This window comes from Artemia franciscana, chromosome 8 (genome assembly GCF_032884065.1).
Source record: "Artemia franciscana chromosome 8, ASM3288406v1, whole genome shotgun sequence".
NCBI lineage: Eukaryota > Metazoa > Arthropoda > Branchiopoda > Anostraca > Artemiidae > Artemia > Artemia franciscana.
Window position 1 is genome coordinate 50,052,990 of NC_088870.1, and position 19,941 is coordinate 50,072,930.

Below are 19,941 nucleotides of genomic sequence, written 5' to 3' on the forward strand. Positions count from 1 at the left end.
CAAGATCAAAACATGCATTAATTCAAAAACGTCCAGAAATTAAATGAAAAAAAACAAGTTTTTTAAATGAAAGTAAGGAGCAACATTAAAACTTAAAATGAACAGAAATTACTCCGTATATGAAAGGGGCTTTTACTCTTCAACGCCCCGCTCTTTACGCTAAAGTTTCTTACTGTTTTAAAAATAGAGTTAAGAGAAAGAGTCAAACTTTAGCGTAAAGAGTGGGACGTTGAGGAGGAAAAGCCCCTTTCATATACGGAGTAATTTCTGTTCGATTTAAGTTTTAATGTTGCTCCTTACTTTCATTTAAAAAACTTTTTTTTTCTCTCATATTAAAGGCCATACGGCTCCAATGTTTTATTATTATTATTTTTTTCAGAGGCGCTTCATATTGAAGGGGTGTCGTATGAACTTCAAAGGGGCTCATTTATGGGAAATCGAGAGTTTTAGTGCCCTTTTTAACAGCCGAAAGTGATCAAAGGGTAACTAGCCCCCCCCCAACATGCCTTTTTTCCTCCAACACATTCGATAAAGAATTTTAGATTGCCATTTTGTTAAAAGTAGTTCAAAACTTATTTGATGAAAATGCCAGGGTCGACACCCCCACCCCAGGGCCCAGGGGCAGGTGTTGTAAGATATCCCCTGGAGGCAAATATGATTCCTATTGAAGGGATGTTCGCATAAACTTCAGAGAGGACTCATTCGTTTGTAAAGTGAAAGTTCTAGTTCACTTTTTTAAGAGTCAAACGAGATCAGAGAGCAACTAGCTCTTCACGCCCTTTCTTCTCCAAATAAAACCGATAAAAATTTTGAGATAGCCATTTTGTTAAAAATAGTTCAAAGTTTAGATAAGAAAAACTCCTGAGTCGACGCAGCCCCCCGGGGCCTGGAGCAGGCATTGTAAGCTATGCTCTGGGGACATGTATAGTTCTTATGGAAGGGATGCTCGTATAAACTTTGGAGAGGGCTCATTTGATTGGAAATTGAAAGTTCTAGTTCAATTTTTGATTTTACCGGATGTATTTGGGGAAAAGGGGAGAGGGGAAGGACTGGTTTCCCTCTATGGGGAGTGGGGCAACTAGCCCTCCTCCCCACGTCCTTTTTCTTCCAAATAAATCCGATAAAATTTTGAGATAGCCATTTTGTTAAAAATAGTTCGAAGTTCAGATAAGAAAAACTCATGAGTCGACGACCCCCCAGGGCCCGGGGGCACGCGTCGTAAGTTAAGCTCCGGGAATGTGTATGGTTCTTATGGAAGGGATGCTCGTATAAACTTCGGAGAGGGTTCATTTGATTGGAACTTGAAGATTCTAGTTCACTTTTCATTTCACTTTTCACTTTTTAGTTCCAGTTCATGCTCGAGCGCTCATTTGATTGGAAATTGAAAGTTCTAGTTCAGTTTTTAAGAGTGAAAAGATATCGGAGGGCAAATAGCCCCCTCCCTCTTTCCCCAAATACACCCGGTAAAAATTTTGATTAGCCATTTTGTTCAAAATAGTTCAAAGGTCAGATAAAAAGAACTCCGGTGTCGACAAAAGCCCCCAGGGCCCGAGGACAAGCGTTGCAATTTATACCCTAGGGGCTTATAGGGTTCTTATGGGAAAATGCTCGTATAAACTTTGGAGGGCTCAATTTATTGGAAATAGCCCCCCCCCCCCCAAGTCCTTTTCCCCGAGCCCGTCCGATACAAATTTTGAGATAGCCATTTTTTTTAATTGTTCAAAGGTCAGGTAAGAAAAACTCCAATGTCGACGCAACCCCCAGGGCCCGGGTGCAGGCGTTATGATTTATGCTCTGGGGGCATATAATAATAATAATAATAATAATAATAATAATAATAATAATAATAATAATAATAATAATAATAATAATAATAATAGTAATAATAATAATAATAATAATTTTTTCCAGAAAAAGCCCATGGGCCATAGGAAATTTACATAACAAAAAAAAACAACAAATTAACTAAAAACCGAACTGAGAACCCTATATGGTTCTTATGGAAGGGATGCTCGAATAAACTTCCGAGAAGGCTCATTTGAATGAAAACTGTAAGTTCTAGTTCCCTTTTTAAGAGTCAAAGGAGATCGGGGGCAACTAGTCCCCCTCCCCCACCCTTCTTTCCCAAACCTATCCGATACAAGTTTTGAGATAACCATTTTTTAAATAATGCAAAAGGTCAGATAATAAAAATTCTTTAAAGCGAACTAGCTTTCGTAAAACTCGTCTAATAACGGATTTGAAGCAAAGTAGTCGTTCGGTTTTGATGCGTGAGCTAATTGGCTATGTGTAGTTAGATTGCCTTTGTCAACGTAGTGATAATCAGCGATGCAAGGGTAAAATGTGACGTAAATTATCCAAATAAGATACAAAATTTTGAATATAGTTCTGACAATAACTGAACTATGATCACTCAGTAATATTGACAAGAAACAAGTGACAAACCAAGTGGAATTTAATTGGCAGTCAGGAACTGGATACAGGCTAAAGGTAAAAAACAGGCATGCATAATTGAAGTTCAAACATAGTTGGTGATTTTCTAGTCGAAAAATACTTCCCTGGCTAGTTTAGAAATTTTAATAGATTAACCTACTGAAACTCTCCTATCCAAAAAATTAAATGGATAACACCCAAAAATTAAGAGATAAACTTATAGGATTCAAACAAGTACCTGTATGCTGTACATCCGATTCACAGTTACGATCCTCAGATAAATCAGCATTTCAAAAATTTATCTATAAATTATAATAAGTCTAATTGTTCGCTCAAAACACCGAAATTATATAGACTGTGATGAAATTTTTTTTTATATTTGTACCGTTTATTTTATCTTAATGTTAAAACTTTAGAATAGTAATTAAATTTCAAGCACTGTTATTATGTATGCAAATTGTTTTTCATTGGATAATTTCATAAGTTAAATAATTTCAAAATATATTTCAGTCATATGAAAAAAAATATTCAAAAAATGAAAGCTGAAACGAAGTTACTGCCTATGCAGCCGTCCTGGCCGAGTGGGTTGGTGCGCTGGATTCGGGATCCTTCGTCGGAGAGGACGTGGGTTCGAATCCCAGTGTACCCAATTCTTCAGTTTGGGACGGGGGTCAGTGGCGTGACTTTGTAAGCTTAGCCAGAGTCGACACAGCTCTAAATGGGTACCTGGAGAAATCTGGGGAAGGTAAACAGGAAGGATGTGCGAAAGCACAGGATGGCTGGCCCCCAACCCCCCATTGCACTTCCTGGCTGAAGGGCCAAGAAACGGAGATCAGCACCGCCGGTACGGACTGTAAAGTCTAATGCCGTATCCTTTACCTTTTTTTTTACTTTTTTTTTTATGCGAACATTCCTTTCATAGTAACCATATGTGCCCCATGGACATAACTTACCACCCCCCTTGGCCCGGGGGGGTATGTTGACAACGGAGTTTTTTTTATCTGATCTTTAAACTATTTCAAAAATGGCTTTCTCAAAATTTGTATCGGATAGGTTTGGGGGAAAAAGGCTTGGGGAACTATTTGCCCTTCGATCTCTTTTTACACTTGAAAAAGTGAACTAGAACATTCAATTTTCGTTCAAATGAGCTCTCTCTGAAGTATATATGAGCATCCCTTCCATTTTAACCAAATCTACCCCCAAGGCATAGCTTACAACGCCCCATACCCCGGGGGTTGTATCGACACCAGGGTTTTTCTTATCTGACCTTGAAACTATTTCTAACAAGATGGCAATCTCACAATTTTATCAAATGAGTTTAAGGAAAAAAAGTGTAAGGGGGGGCTAGTTGAAATCGACACTCTTTGGCTCTTAAAAAGTGAACTAGAACTTATAATTTCCAATTGATTCCTCTCTGAAATTTATAGGAGCAACCTTTCCATACGAACCCTGTATGTCCCCAGGGCATAACTTACAACGGCTACCCCCCGAACCTGAGTTGGTGTATCGACACTGGAGTTTTTGTTACCTGACCTTTAAACTTTTTTCAACCAAATGGCTATCTCAAAATTTGCATCAAATACATTTGGGGATAAAAGGTCGTGGGGGAGGATAGTTGCCCTCGGATCTCTTTTGACTGTTGAGAAGGGAATTAGAACTTTCAGTTTTCAAACAAATTAGCCATCTCTGAAGTTTATACGGGCATCCCTCCATAAGAACCATATATGTTCCCAGGGCATAACTTACAACCCCTTCCTCCAGGCCCTAGGGGTTGTGACGACACTGGAGATTTTATTATATAATCTTTGAACTATTTTTTAAAAAATATCTATCTAAAAACGTTCATGAGATAAATTTGGGAAAAAGGACTTGGGAGGGGTAGTTGCCCCCCCGATCAATTTATAGACTTAAAAGGGCACTAGAACTTCCGATTTCCAGCCGTTGAACCTCTTCCAAAGTTTATGTGACGACCTCTCCCATACGAAGTGCCTCCGGGAAAAAAAATAAAACATTTAACCAGTAAGGCCTTTACTATAGGCAACGGTATGGCGTTGCCTCTGATAAAACTTGTTTTTACAAAATAGACAAATTACAAAACCTATATTCCTTACCCCAGTGGCTGTGGGAGCTTGGTATACCTTGAGGCATAATTGAGACCTTGTGACTATTTGAATAAAATTCATATTAAAAATTTTGTTCAGCGTTAAGAGGTCACTTTTTTTCAATAATCAACCTTATATATAAACAATGGGTAACTTGCATAAATATTAACACTTGCCTGGTGGGCTGGTAGAAGTAGAATGTCATTCCTAGAGGTAAAGTTTTTGACTTTTTGATCATTTTGAATAAGATACCTATTCCAAAATCCTGATCAGATGTCCATAGGGAAAGGGTAGTTAATAGAGGCACGGGAGGGGGAATGGCTGCCCTCTAGCTATTTTCAACATTCCCTCAAAATACCACTGAAGTTTAATCTGGGTACCCGCAGTCTTTCTCTAGATATTACAGATACACCTATCTGATAAACTGGATGCACATATTGTCTTTCGATGTAGTTTATCATACTCCTAGACTTTTCCCAAAGTTTTACCTTGATACCCATAGTCTTTTCAAACACCCCAAGAATAAAATATTCCTCCTTTTCCCCATTATACATTTTGAATGCACCAAAGGCAAATTGCATAGGTTTGTATAAGAATTATCTGAGTGATAGGTCGTATGAAAACAAAAGGAATGTAAAGAAAGTGGAGAAAGCATTAAAATATGAACTAAGGAGATGTGAAGTGGAGGCCATGGATAAAATTGCTGAGGATCTGGAAGATGCGGCTAGACAGCATAATAGTAAAATGTTATACTGGCATGTTAATAAATTGAAAGGGAGTATCCAATCCGGACTAGTCCCAGTTAAAGATAGAAATGGGGCCACAATTAGTGATAAGGAAAAAGTTAAAGAAAGATGGGTGGAACATTTTGAGAATGTGCTAAACCGAGATACTGTTGCAGGAAAAGATATAGATGAAAATGATGGGATGTGAAGGAAGATTTGTTTAGTGAGGAAGAATTAGCGACAGTACTAAAAGGATTAAAAAATAATAAGGCCCCAGGTGTTGATAGTATGATTAATGAGTTTCTTAAATATGGTGGCTCTGAGGTTAGGAATAAGCTACTGAAGATTATGAACATGATTTTTGAAAAAGGGGAAGTACCCAATGATTTTAGAAAAACCTTAATTAAACCACTGTATAAGAAAGGTGACAAGAGTGAGTGTCGTAATTATCGAGGCATTAGTCTGGTCTCTTTAGGTAGCAAATTACTGAGTAATATGATACTTTTTAGACTAGACATGCTGTAGACAAAGTTTTAAGGCAAGAACAATGCGGTTTTAGAAAAGGTAGAGGATGTGTCGATCATGTTTTCACTCTTAGGTTAATAATTGAGAAGTCCCTTCGTTGTCAAACACCTTTGGTCCTTAGTTTTATCGATTATGAGCAAGCTTTCGATTCTGTTGATAGAACAGCGTTAACGAAGGTCTTATCATTATATGGCATACCAGAAAAATACATTAAAGTGATTTGCGCTATGTACGAGAATAATACTGCTGCGGTTAAGGTAGGAAATGAGGTTAGCAACTGGTTTTGTATTAAATCAGGAGTTAAGCAGGGTTGTGTTCTATCCCCCTTTATATGGATCATTTTGATGGACTTCGTCTTAAGGAGCACAGGAAAGGCAATTGGAGACCATGGAATCAAATGGGGAGGAAGAACGCTCCTGGACTTAGATTATGCTGATGATTTAAGCATATTAGATGAAAGTGTGAGCAAAATGAATGAATTTTTAGAGGTTTTACGAGTTCAGGGTGCTAAAATAGGCTTGAAAATTAATGTTAAGAAGTCACTAAGGCTAGGAATAAGTGAAGATGAACATGTGACATTAGGTAACGAAAAGATTGATCAGGTTGGGAGCTTCAGTTACCTTGGTAGTATTATTAGTAAAGATGGTGGGAGCAGTGAAGATGTTAAAAGTAGAATAGCTAAAGCTCAGGGTGTTTTTTCACAGTTAAAAAAAGTTTGGAAGAATAGAAAGATAAGTCTACATACCAAGATTAGAATATTGGAAGCTACAGTGATGACAGTGGTCAAATATGGCTCTGAAGCATGGGCACTCCGAAAAGCAGATGAAAATTTACTAGATGTTTTCCAGAGAAATTGCCTACCGATTGTTTTGAGTACCCGGCTGACTGACCGTATTTCAAACAGTAGGCTGTACGAAAAGTGTGGTTCAATCCCGCTTTCTGGGGCTATAATGAAAGAAAGGTTGAGATGGCTAGGACACGTTCTACGGATAAAGGATGACAGATTGCTGAAGATTGTCCTTTTTTGCCAACCGTCTGGGGCTACACGGAAAGCAGGTCGTCCTTGTCTGGGTTGGGAGGATGTCATAAATAAAGATTTAAAGGAAATGGGAACTTCCTGGGAGGGTGTAAAGAGGGAGGCTTTAAATAGATAAGGTTGGAGGAGGAGCGTGTGTGGCTGTGTTGGCCTCAGGCGGCTTGGTGCTGCAGTGAGTTATTAGTAGTAGTAGTGGTAGTATGTCAATAGTAGCAGCAGTAGCAGTAATAGTATGAAAAGTTACAAAAGCATATATAATACTATTAGTCATGAAAGTTTTACGATAATACCATAAAATGCTGCTAGAATATTATTGATCCAATATTTTTGATTAACAACATAATATAGTGTGCTTCAACTTTTTTTCATCATCTATGGTAAAATATCCTGAAAGCTTCAACTGAATTTTTTAAGCCACTCATGAGGTATTGTTGATACGCCGTTTTGAAACGCCCAGTTTGCTAATAATGTGCATTGCTTTAGTCAACCACCACCATCATCTTTTCCTGTAATATTTACCTTAACATCCATAGCAAATGCAATAGCAGTAATCGTAGTATCAGCAGTAGGAGTAGAAGGAGCAGTTGGAATAGTAATTATGATTGCAGTAGTAGTATTAATCGTAATACCAGTAGTAGTAAAAGAAAGGTAAAGGATACGGCATTAGACTTTGCAGTCCGTACCGGCGGTGCTGATCTCCGTTTCTTGGCCCTTCAGCCAGGAAGTACAATGTGGGGCTGGGGGCCAGTCATCCTATGCTTTCGCCCACCCTTCCTGTTTACCTTCCCCAGATTTCTCCAGGTACCCATTTAGAGCTGGGTCGACTCTGGCTAAGCTTACAGAGTCACGCCACTGACCCCCGTCCCAAAATGAAGAATTGGGTACACTGGGATTCGAACCCGTGTCCTCTCAGACAAGGGATCCCGAATCCAGCACACCAACCCACTCGGCCAGTAGTCCCATAGTGACTGCTAGTTAGATCAACATCCCCCTAAACGTTGCCGAAAAATGCACTTGTGCACTTAGTCTTGAACATCAAACACTCCCCAAAGGAAAGTATCAGCGGTAGTAGCAGTACTGAAATGCAAATGATTTCTTTTGGTTAGTGTAGCTTTCCCTTCAACCACCCCATAAAGTTTCACCTTACCCAGAGCTGTTCCTTAGATATTATTTATGAGCTCTTTTGACACCCTACATGCACACTATGTGTTCTTATACTTTTTCCTTTTTATATTTTAATATCATTTTTATATTTTTTTTCCTTCTTATACTTTATACCTTTTCTTATAGTTCAACATTTACGAAAACTTCTATCTTTTGCCCTTATACTTCTACATCCCCCCTCAACACTTCCTGAGGAGTAGTATTATCGTAGCAGCAGTAGTAATATGCAGAGAGTGCCCAATAACTAGTCCAAAATTCCCCTCAACATGTCCTTATTGTTCCATATTAACACTTAATATAATCTTGCAACCTATAGGACTTAGTCCGTTTTTATTCAGTTCCATTGTAGCAGAAGCAGTAGTAGCAAGATTAACAATAATACTAATAACCCTGAAAGGCTCAGCTTCAAACTTGAATTGTCTTGAAGCAAAAGTCAAAGTACTAGTCGTAGAGAAAAAAAAATATAACTATACCTTCTACCACTTCCCTGACTCCAGCGAAAATTACACTTAAGAAAAAGAAAATCATTATCTGAAAACAATATTTCTAAGATGCTCTCTTCAACGTAACGACAGACCTAAATTGAATTAGAACCAGCCTCAAAGTTCTATTTAAATGAAAATATGTGTAATTTTGCAACTGAACATTGAGCAACAAAAACCGGCCTCAAAGTTTTATTTAAATCAAAATATGCGTAATTTTGCAAATGAATATTGAGCAACAAAATAAAACATTGCTCATCAGTTTTACATTGAATTGAAACGTGTGTCTGAATTTTGCTGCTGGAACTTAAGCAATAAAATAAAATGATGTTCATTAGTTTTAAATTGAATGAAAACGTGTATCTGAATTAAGCTTGAGAAACAAAATTAAACGTTATTCATCAGTTTTTAATCTGTAATTTTCAACTTAAAACTATTTTTCTAACAAGCTATCAAAAGTAACATGACTAATATTAATTAAAAGCAAACTGATTATTCTCAAAAAATTTTGATTATTATTGATATCCTATAACAATTTTGTTCCACTTTACCACTCTTCTTTACAATTAATTTAAAAAAAAGTATCAAAAGAAGTTATTTAAATAAAAACTAAAAAGCTACAATAAACTGAAGACAATCACAGTTAGAAAAAACAAGAGCTAAGAGCTCATATGGCACTTGTGACGAGGTCTGAAGAGCCAAGAGCTCATATGGTATGAGCTCTTGCAAAATTCTAAGAATCAATAGATTGATTTAAAAGGAAAATCAGAGGCTCAATGCCGGTCGGGATTTAAAATAAGAGCTCTGAGTCACGAGGTCCTTCTAAATATCAAAATTCATTAAGATCCGATCGTCCATTCGTAAGTTAAAAATATCTCAATTTTTCTAATTTTTCCCCTCCCTCCAGCCCCCCAGAGGGTTGAATCGGGGAATACAATTTTATTAAGTCAATTTGTGCAGCTCCCTTACACGCCTACCAATTTTCATCGTTCTAGCAAGTCCAGAAACACTAAACTCGCCAAAGCACTGAACCCCACCACCTAACTCCCCCAAAGAGAGTGGATCCAGTCCGGTTACGTCAATTACGTATCTATGACATTTATAAGCGTTTTCCAAGATTTCCAGTTTCCTTCTCCAACTCCCCCCAATATCAACAGATCTAGTCGGAATTTGAAAGAAGAGCTCTGAGACTTAAGTCTGAGACATGACAAATTATTGTTGTTGAAGGGGAAGAGTATCTCAAGAGCGGCTGTGGATTTTAAGTTGAATCTATCAGTGCTGGCACTACTACAACCGCTATTAATATTAATATTGTGAAACAATATCAAAAGAATTTATGTGTATCCGTGTTGTCAAAATTGCACAGTATTTCTGGAACCGAATTTGGTATTAAATATAATTTTTTAGAAAAAGTTTATGTTGCAATAAAACTAAATCATTAGTGTACGCTGCAATAGCACTAGGTCAAAAGCTTATGCTAGAATAAAACTAAAATAGGGAAGCCTTAGCCCCCAACCCCCGAATTAGGATTGTAAATTATGCAATATGCCCAATATTTACATGCAGGACTTATCAATAGGAAAAGAGGATTTGTAATATTTTAAATATAATGAACCTATGAATAACAAGGTGAAACTTTGGGGAATATTGACGTGTATGCTAAACTAATTAAATTGCACTATATGCTTCATCTTCAACAAAATTTATATTTGAAATATTCTAAGAATGGCTACGGGCATTAAGCTAAAATTTGTAGAGCATTTTTCAGGGTAGTTGGAAAGTGGTTGGAGGGTTACTAGCCGCCCTACCGTGCTTTATTTGGCTGCCCTTCCTCCGAAAACATCTGACCAAATTTCTAAATAGCATTCTTTTTCAAAAAGTCTAAACGTCTAGTAACTATGCTCATTAGAACATAGCCTCCAAAACTATTGATATAGCCCCCAACACTATTGAGAGGGATACTGAACACAATCAGAGCGCACTATGTACATGCTTAAAAGGGCATAAGAGCAATATCTAAGAAAACGGAATTATTAAGTTGAAACTTCCAAGATATGTTTAGGGGATTGTCCAAGAGTGATCGGGGACACAACAACCCGTTTTTGCCGGTTTTTTTATTTCCTTTACCCTTAAGGCTGATCTTATTTTTGAAAAAAAGTGTTGTTCAGAATCCCTCTCACAGCCACTTCCCCACTCACAGCCACTCCCCCACTCACAGCCCCAAGACGAGAATTGTAAATTATGCAATTTGTTCCTTGGTGCATTCAAAATGTATAATGGGGAAAAAGAGGAATATTTTATTCTTGGGGTGTTTGAAAAGACTATGGGTATCAAGGTAAAACTTTGGGAAAAGTCTAGGAGTGTGATAAACTAAATCGAAAGACACCATGTGCTTCCAGTTTATCAGATAGGTGCATCTGTAATATCTAGAGAAAGACTGTGGGTACCCAGATTAAACTTCACTGGTATTTTGAGAGAATGTTGAAAATGGCTAGAGGGAAGCCATTCCCCCTCCCGTGCCTCTATTAACTACCCTTTCCCTATGGACATCTGATCAGGATTTTGGAATAGGTATCTTATTCAAAATGATCAAAAAGTCAAAAACTTTACCTCTAGGAATGACATTCTACTTCTACCAGCCCCCCAGGCAAGTGTTAATATTTATGTAAGTTACCCATTGTTTATATATAAGGTTGATTATTCAAAAAAAGGGACCTCTTAACGCTGAACAAAATTTTTATTATATATTTTATTCAAATAGTCACAAGGTGGCTAGATGGCTGTCTCAAAGTTTTGATATCTTGATAAAAAGGGGCTGAGGGATATGGCCAAGCATCCCTCCAATTTCTTAGGTTACTTTAAAGGCCCCTAGTACTTTTAAGTTCATTTACGAAGGTTTTTATTAGTAATAAATATAAGTAATTAACGATTTAACTTACATACAAACTTCTATGTTCGTATATTTTTATTGCGTATATAAGGGGGTTTGTCCCCTCGTCAGCACCTCGCTCTTTACACTGAAGTTCTAATTTTGTTCCAATTCTTTAATAATGACCCCTGAATCACAAAGGTCGTTTAATTAGAATAAATAGCCCTTTTGAAATTAATAAAAATATTTTAGCGCAAAGATCAAGGTATTGAGGATGTAACGAACCCCCTGATATACGTAATAATCATTTGAAGTTTTAATGTTGCTCCTTACTTTCAGTTGAAAAAACTCATTTTTCTTATTTAATTTCTCATTATTTTTTAAGTAATGCTGGAAAATCAAGCACCTTCTTCATGGAAATTCTATTCCCCCATAATAAATTCCTCCATGGAAAGATCTTCCCACATAACTGAACTCAAAACGAGCAGAAATTAACATGATTAGGGCTCATAGCTTTTATGCCTTCTCAAGGCCAGAACATAATTTATACACTACTGAAAAAATCCAAATGTATGTGCATTGTCGCATTAATATACATATGCTTATATTTATTCTTTGAAATCTTAATAATCTATTATTTATCAAAGTTCTTAAAAAGATTTTTTTTTTCAGTAAACTGCAAAATATGTTCTGACCTTGAGTAGGTAAAGGAATTGCAAGCCCTAATCATATTAATTTCTACTCGTTTTGAGTTTGACTTTGTTATTTATTGTAATTTCTGCTTGTTTCGGGTTTAGTTTATTTATTGATGCTGATTTGCAGCAGTTTTAACCTTGGTAGATTACTTGATTTTGTTGTTGCTCATTTTTGGTTCAATGGAGTTCTTTACTTTTCCATTTCAAGTTCAAGTTCAAGTTCCTTTTATTACGAATATCCATCCATTTATAAACAAAAAATATCCCAAAGGGCTCAATAGCCCGTTATTTGGGAAAAAACAACAAAACAAAACATAGATAACTATTAATTACATTCACACTTAAAATATATTTAGAGTCTACTCACCAATCCTCACCCGAGTACAACCGGTCTCCGCACCACCTACTTACAAAAAATAAATAAAAATAAAAAAAATATATATACATCGAGGATCCAACACTCACACCACCCAAATCTAAATAAATAAATTCAATCTAAATAATTAAATAAATAAATTAAATCTTGATAACTAAACAATATAAATAACTGATCAATATTATAATTTAATTTATTTTTTTTGATTAAAAAATTCTTCAACCGTTTCTTGAAGGATCCTATGGTACAGGACCGTCGAATCCCAACAGGAATGGAATTCCAGGCACGTCCGACAGCAACTATCAGACCAAAGTCCGAGCGCACTGCAGGGGTGGATGGCAATAGCACATCATCCTTGTTTCTAGTTTCATAAGGACTGACATTTCGAACAATTTCAAAAAGCCCGGAAAAACTTGATGGAAGGTCTCCACGGAAATACTGAAACGCAATGAAAGACAGGTGTAATGTATGAATATCTTTAATCTTCAGAAGTTCAACAGAAATATGGGTGGTAGACTGAAGAACTTTTGCTGCTTTCAGTTGGAGATTATGTAAAGGTGTAAGTACAGATGGAAATGTTGACATCCACACTGACGAGCAGTAGCATAAATAAGGGTAAATAAGAGAGAAATATAATAGACGAAGGATAGAGAAAGGAAAGACTCGCTTCAGCTTTTGAATAATTCCAAGGCCTCGAGAAACCTTTAATCTCATTGACTCAGTATGCCGTTTGAAAGATAGATTTTCATCCAGAAGTATCCCAAGGAATCGAATAAACCGGTCAGCTGGGCGGGATATGGATCCCTTAGATGTTTTAAGCTCTGTCACTGTAGGGCAGCTTTTGCCTATGCGGGAGAATATAAGAAGAAACGATTTTTTTACATTCAAAGCTAACAAATTTGCATCAAACCAACGATATATATTTTCTGCCATCAATTGTAGCTTGAGGATAAGAGATGATTCATCAGGTGCTGCAGCCCCCAGGGTGGTGTCGTCGGCGAATGCAAAGAGTTCTTCATGTTGACCAGGCGTATCCAAGGCTTCAACCACAACATCTCCTTTCTGGCACAAATGACAACAGAAATCAGATCGTGGGTTGCTAAATAGTCGATAGAGGTCGTTGACATATATGAGGAAAAGGGATGGCCCAAGAACTGAGCCTTGTGGCACTCCATATTCGACTGGAATATGCTCATCAGAAGCTTCAACTGCAATGGATCGGCCAGTTAGGAATGAAGAAAACCAGGACAGAGCTTCTCCACGAACACCTTGATGCGACAACTTACCAATAAGTATCTCGTGTGTGAGGCTGTCAAAAGCTTTCTTCACATCAAGGAATATTGCCGCAGGGATAAGGCCGAAGTCTAAAGACTGTCGTACAAAATGAAGAAGCATATTACATGCGTGTTCTGTTGAGCACTTCTCCCGAAAACCAAATTGGTGCCGATGAAAAAACTTCTTCGCGTCTAGGAAACTCAGCAAACGCTTTAGCATAGCCTTTTCAAATATTTTAGAAAAGACAGACAGAAGAGATATAGGCCTATAGTTCTCCGGGTCCTCCCGGTCACCTCCTTTAAATAGTGCTATCACTCGTGCCAACTTGAGACGCTGAGGGAATATTCCGAGCTTGAATGACTGGTTAACTAAGTGGCACAGTGGTGTAATAATTGAGGGAAGAATCTGTTTGATTAATTTGGCAGGAATTTGGTCGAATCCAGATGAAGAATTTTTCAATGACGAAATTATTGTTATCAGTTCCTGCTCCGTAACTGACTCAAGAACCATTGACTTTACACAGGAAGGACCGAGGAACTGCTTCCAAGTTCTAGAACTTGAAGAAGGAACCACACCTAACGCCGTTGTTTTCCCAACCTCAGCAAAAAATTTAGTCATCTGATGTCGTACTTGGTCTTCATCCAAGAAAAGCTGATTCTGAACACTAAGTGATTTAGGGAGCTTTCTAGGTCTTGCCGATGGTTGCGTAACTTCCTTAATTACATCCCAAGTTTTCTTAATATTTTTGCCGCAATCCGCAAACCTTCGGGAAAAATATGTAATTTTAGCTTTTCGAATCAGAGTTTTAAGCATCTTCCGGTATAGTTTAAAAGTCTCTAATTTAGCATCACTTGGTCTGTTCCTATACTCTTTCCAAAGGTTCTGTTTTCTCTTTATTGACTTTAGTATTCCAGCTGTAGTCCATGGGGCTATGGGTGTTGATCTCTTAGAAAGACTTGGTTGGGGTGTTCGGCAATGGTGGATAAATTTCTTCTTTACTGTTTCATAAAAAAAATCAAAAGCCTTATTATAATTTTCTAAGCTCACCCTCTCAGGTATTGTAAACTCCCATGACGTAGTGAATAAATCATCTTTGAGCTTTTCGATGTTTGCTGGTGTATATCGGAATCTTGGTTTATTATCAGGGACTATTCGGCGGGCAGACCGGGGGAGTGGAAGTAAAACTCCTACTGGAAAATGATCCGATGTATCTGATAGTAGCACTTCATTTTTTACAGAATGTATAGATGAGAACACATTGTCAATTAAGGTTGCAGATTGGTTTGAAATTCGTGTAGGGATATTTATACAGGGAGTTAACCCAGACGAGATTACTAGTGCCAGTATATCACAAGCCTGACTCGATGACATATCCATCATGTCAGCGTTAAAATCACCCATTAAAATTATTTCTGCCTTTTCAGACAATACTTTCCCAAGAACAATCTCTAATATTTCCATAAATTGTTTCATTGATCCGCTTGGAGATCTGTATATTTCGCCAATTATTATCTTTTCATTGGAGCTAGTAGCCAATTCTATGAACAGAGATTCAAATACCCGTTCAATGTTTATAGACAGATCATCTCTTCTTACAACTGCCAGATTACTCAATACATAAAATCCTAGCCCCCCCCCCTTTTTTTGCTATCTTTCTATTTAAAAATATTGAATTATATCCGGGTATATCCATAAGTAGCTGGTTCTTTTCATTTAAAAAAGTTTCACATAAACCAATAATTCCAGGGCGAGAATTCTTACATATAAGCTGTATATCATCCAGGGAAGAATTCAGCCCTTGAGCATTCAAATGCACAACCCGGAGGACATCCTCCCACCGAGCCCCAACATCCCATAGCCCAAACTCCTCCACGAAATTACTATCAATAATATTACCTAAATTTTCATCAAAATTCATATTCGGTGTTCTTCCTATCGGGTTATTCAAAATTTCATTAAAATTTACTCTACGACTTTCATATTCATCTAATTTCCTTTTCGTGAGATTAGCGTCAGTCCTCGATGAAAACTCAATTTCATACATTACTACTTACCAATATAGGTGATGAATAGAGACCACGCTGTAGTCGAGTGAACACGGGTGACGTAGACATCCTAATGACAGCAAATTCATAAGGCGAAGGCACGAACTTGAATTTTCGCTCTGGAACGGAAAAATATTTACAAGTAAAAAAGTAAAGAAAAGAGTAAATAACATGGAAAGAGAGAAATATAAGAAAATAAATATATAAGAAAAAACATAGATACGCACATTGTAAAAGAAAGCAAAAAAGGGAGTAAATAATATAGTAAATAGAGAAAAGGAAAAATAGGACAATAACTAAAAAAACACACACAGATACGGACGTTGCAAAAAAAGAGCAGCAAGATTGCATCCCCTCACTTTACTGAGGCGAAAATACTCGATAGTTTACGTCACGCGTCAGAAGCACCATCACTAATAACTGCAGATAAAACCAAGGCGAGGGGGTCATGGCATGCATCACTGAACTTAACCCAGTTTGAGCTAGAAGTTTTTTTTGTTTCTAGCCATAGTTTAGTACCCTGTTGCATGACTTTAGTTTGAGATACTTTCTCAGCGGTTACTTTGGAATTTCGAAGCTTGTAAGCCGTACTCAAAAGTTCTTTCCGACGCTTTGCAAGTTCAGATGGTAGGTCATTACTGATGCTCTTTCCTGTGCCTTTTAGGCTACCAACACAAGCCATGATCCTATCTTTATGCCTAAGATTCAGAACAGAGACAAAAATAGGGTCCGAAACGGGGCGAGAGTTCGAGCGGGAAGGGCGCTTGGTCTTGTTTCTAATTCTGTACATTGCTGTGAATTTTATATCCTTCGAGTTTTGTACTGGCATTCCTGATAAAAAGTCGTGGACTGTCTCTTCAATATTCTCACTATCCTTATTAGGAATTCCGTGAATCAGCAGATTTTTGCGTTTTACGTACAATTCCGTACTCAAACACTGTTCTTTAACCGCTATAATTGCATTTTTCAAATCAGAATTCTCTTGTTTCAGAGCTGAATTCTCTATACGAAGATTTTCGATCATTTGCTTTAAGTCATCCATACGCTCGTCGAAATGCTTTTTTGTGACCGACATCGTTAATTATGCAGTAAAAATTCGCCTCCGTAAATGAAATTAGCAAAATGACATTTCAAAGGGACTTACAGGCATGGGCCCCTTTCTGCATAAAAATCTAAGGGGCCCCGTAACAAACAGCGCAAAAATTGTGAAAAATCCAGATGCGGTTATTAAACTCTCACAGTCACAAGCTAGATCTTGCCTTGATGAATCCTAGATCGCTACATTAACAACTAGTTTTGTGGAAAAAGTTCTTTCAGTTAATTGTCAGTAATAAAAGAAAATATATTGGGAGAAAAACATTTTCTTTTGATCTTGTTTTTATTAAAGAAACAATAAGACCGATGCTTATCAAAATTTGTGAAGGGCGGGACAAATTTTTTATATGTTAATCTAAAAAATCATTTTCAAAATTGTTGCTGGTGTCCCAGTAGTTACATTGTGCTTTAGGATGGTTTTTCCATTTATTAGAAGGAAACCTTGAAAAATTTCTCCTAGAAAAATTACACAGAAATTTTGTTCTGTAAATCAAAGTGTTCGGAGCATACATTTTTGGAGGGGCAGGGTACACTGAGTGTCATTTTATGTCGGAAAATCCTCTCACAAAGCGAAGTTTGGTGTCTTAGTACTGCTTATTAAAACTGACACCCATAGAAAAACAATATAGGTTAATACCACTTAAAAGTGCGTTTATTTTTGGAACCTTTCAACTATACTTAACATAAAGCTATCGCTATCCTTTGATCGAATGATTTTGAGAAAAAATGTATGCGTTAGGGGGACTGGCAGTCTTCAAATTATTTTGGTCACATGAAAACTAAAACTATTAAAAAATTCTCAGAGCAGATATCCCACCCCCTTACTTCCTACCGATTTCAGTCATCAAACTATTCTAGTTATATAAGAAATCTTATTTTGAAAAGCACCAACTCCTATTTTATTTTTCAATATTTTTTTTTCATTCAGGAAATTACATATATTGTATACCTGCCTTCTTTTTTCTTATCTATTTCTGAGCTCCATTTCTGATCTATTTACAGATGTAGAGAGTGCGTCCATATCCATTCCACGTGGAAAAGTTTTAACAGAAGAAAATCTAATTCGGAACATACAGATTATACAAAGTAAAAAACCTTAAATATAAAGAAAAAAATTGATTTGAGCAAAGGTTGTGAAATAAACATTATAAAACATATTTGTAGTTTTGCGACTGACTATATTCGCTTATCCTCTTGATTATAGCGCTCTGAGGTCTATATCTTATATAATACGAAATCAAGAGTGTCTAAGGCGGTATTTTTGCACAAATGCTAATTTGGCAGATATTGGAAAGATCGAACCATTATTTCTCTTTCTTATTAGTTAGCTTCCTGTTTGATTTATTCGATTGAGTAATGAATCAATGCCCTATACCGTGAAAAATCACTAGATTTAAAAAAAACTAGAAATTTCTTGAAAAATCCAGAAGACTTGTAAAAATCCCTAAAAATCCCTATATCCCCAAATGAGAAAAGTGAAAATTTGCACCTAACAGACCTCAAAAATTCCTTTTATAGAGGGGAAATCCCTAAAATGAAAACGCTGGAGACTGAGCACAATATCCAAAGGCTTGAGAACAGTTCTTGTCCAAGTGTGGAGGACGGAAGTTGATTGATGAGGGAGGAAGAATGTGCATACTCCTACTGCTACTACTATGACCACTAATATTCCATAAGATTATTAAGGCGAAACTTCCAGTAAGTACTTAAGTTTCCTTTATAAACTAGCTCTTTGCTGGCGAAAGGCGAGCATGCGCAGCGTCTAGCTGGAGGATGCCTCAAAGAAAGAATTAAGAAAAATAGGAGTTTCCTGGGAAAGTACGAAGAGGGAGGCTTTGAATAAATCGGGATAGGGAAGGAGTATGCGTGGCTATGTTGACCTCAGGTGGCTTGGTGCTGCAGCAGGCTATTAGTCGTAGGATTAATTTAGGGATTCGGGAATTGTAAGAGGTATTTCTCTTGAACTTTTTAGGGATTTAGAGAAATTCAGCGAAAAATCATTGGTGATGGGCCAAATATCCACTTCAAGAAGAAAAGATCAAGCCGAGAAGAGCTGAATCACTTTTAGAAAACCTAAGATCAAAAATAAGCTAGACTTCTTTTAGTATGTCTAAAGCACATCCTCCTGAGTTGAAAAAGTAATTTTGGTTCATACTTAAGGTTTTTTATTAGCCTATAAAGTTGTACAACTGATTAGGGAACCAATCATTGCCCACAATAGGCAAAGTGAGGTCAAATGAACCTCATTTAATTGCTAGGCCAATCCTTTGGTTTAATTAGAGGTATAGGTCTAGATTATTGGCTACTGAAAAGAAAGCATGTTAAAAAAACAGTCCTTACTCCATAATATGCAGAATAATTACAGTTAACACATTTTGCAGGTTAAAGACCTTTATCTTTACTTCTTTCCTTGTTTTTCTAAGAAATTCAAAAATTTATTGGAACCTAGGCTCTATAGCCTATTTACAGAGTGTATACCCCTTTCCCCTCACATGCTTTGTTGTACTTCATTTTAGCACAATATCTATTTTGCAAGGTTTCACTTTTATAGCACAAATATCTTTAAAGGTCAAGGGACCTCCAGAGAGAGAAAGAGTTCAGGTAGCTCCTTCAAAATATCTTCCCAGGACAGACTTCAATATGTAGACCCATCCCTGAAAGTTTTGTGTCCCTAACCCAACCCCTTTCTGAGATAGCAATAAGTCACTAAACTAGAATTTTACTGAGATGGGTACTTTAAAATACCTTCCTGGGACATACTTTAGCCTGTAGATCATCTCTGAAAGTTTCATTTTTCTAACCTAAATACTTTCCAAGATAGCAAGAAGTCAATTAACTAGAATTTTACCCTATATATTTGCACAATAGAAGGAGAGGTTGTAGCAGAGCTACATTCAAAATGTAGTACCACTACTAACTACCAAGAACTCACTACAGTACCAAGCCACCTGAGGCCAACACAGCTATACATGCTCCTCCTCCATCCCAATCTATTCAAAGCTGCTCTCCTTACACCCTCCCAGCAAGTTCCTTTTTTTCTCAAATCTTTCTTTGTGACATCCTCCCACACAAACTACAGACACAGTTCATATCCAATCTGTCAACCTTTCTTTCATCAT

The 19,941-nt window shown here is 37.0% G+C and overlaps 2 protein-coding genes across 6 annotated transcripts in view; one reads left to right on the forward strand and one right to left on the reverse strand.

The window, feature by feature from the left end:
- The window catches only part of LOC136030527 (DNA repair protein RAD50-like), a 227,783-nt gene extending 225,080 nt beyond the window's left edge, over positions 1-2,703 (reverse strand). The window contains exon 1 of the mRNA XM_065709563.1: positions 2,672-2,703. The gene's annotated coding sequence lies outside the window, so the exon portion shown is untranslated. The remainder of the gene's footprint in view (positions 1-2,671) is intronic.
- LOC136030530 (small nuclear ribonucleoprotein G-like) overlaps positions 2,476-19,941 on the forward strand; it is a 54,558-nt gene continuing 37,092 nt past the window's right edge. The window contains exon 1 of one of the 5 annotated variants that reach the window (XR_010618330.1): positions 2,476-2,490. Coding sequence is in view for 2 of the 5 variants with exons in the window: in XM_065709571.1 (XP_065565643.1) it covers positions 18,929-18,960 (32 nt within the window). In the remaining 3 variants the exon portion in view is untranslated. Of the gene's footprint in view, positions 2,491-18,757; positions 18,773-18,807; positions 18,983-19,941 lie in introns of those variants that run through there. The other 4 variants (XR_010618328.1, XM_065709571.1, XM_065709572.1 and 1 more) reach the window with 4 other exon arrangements.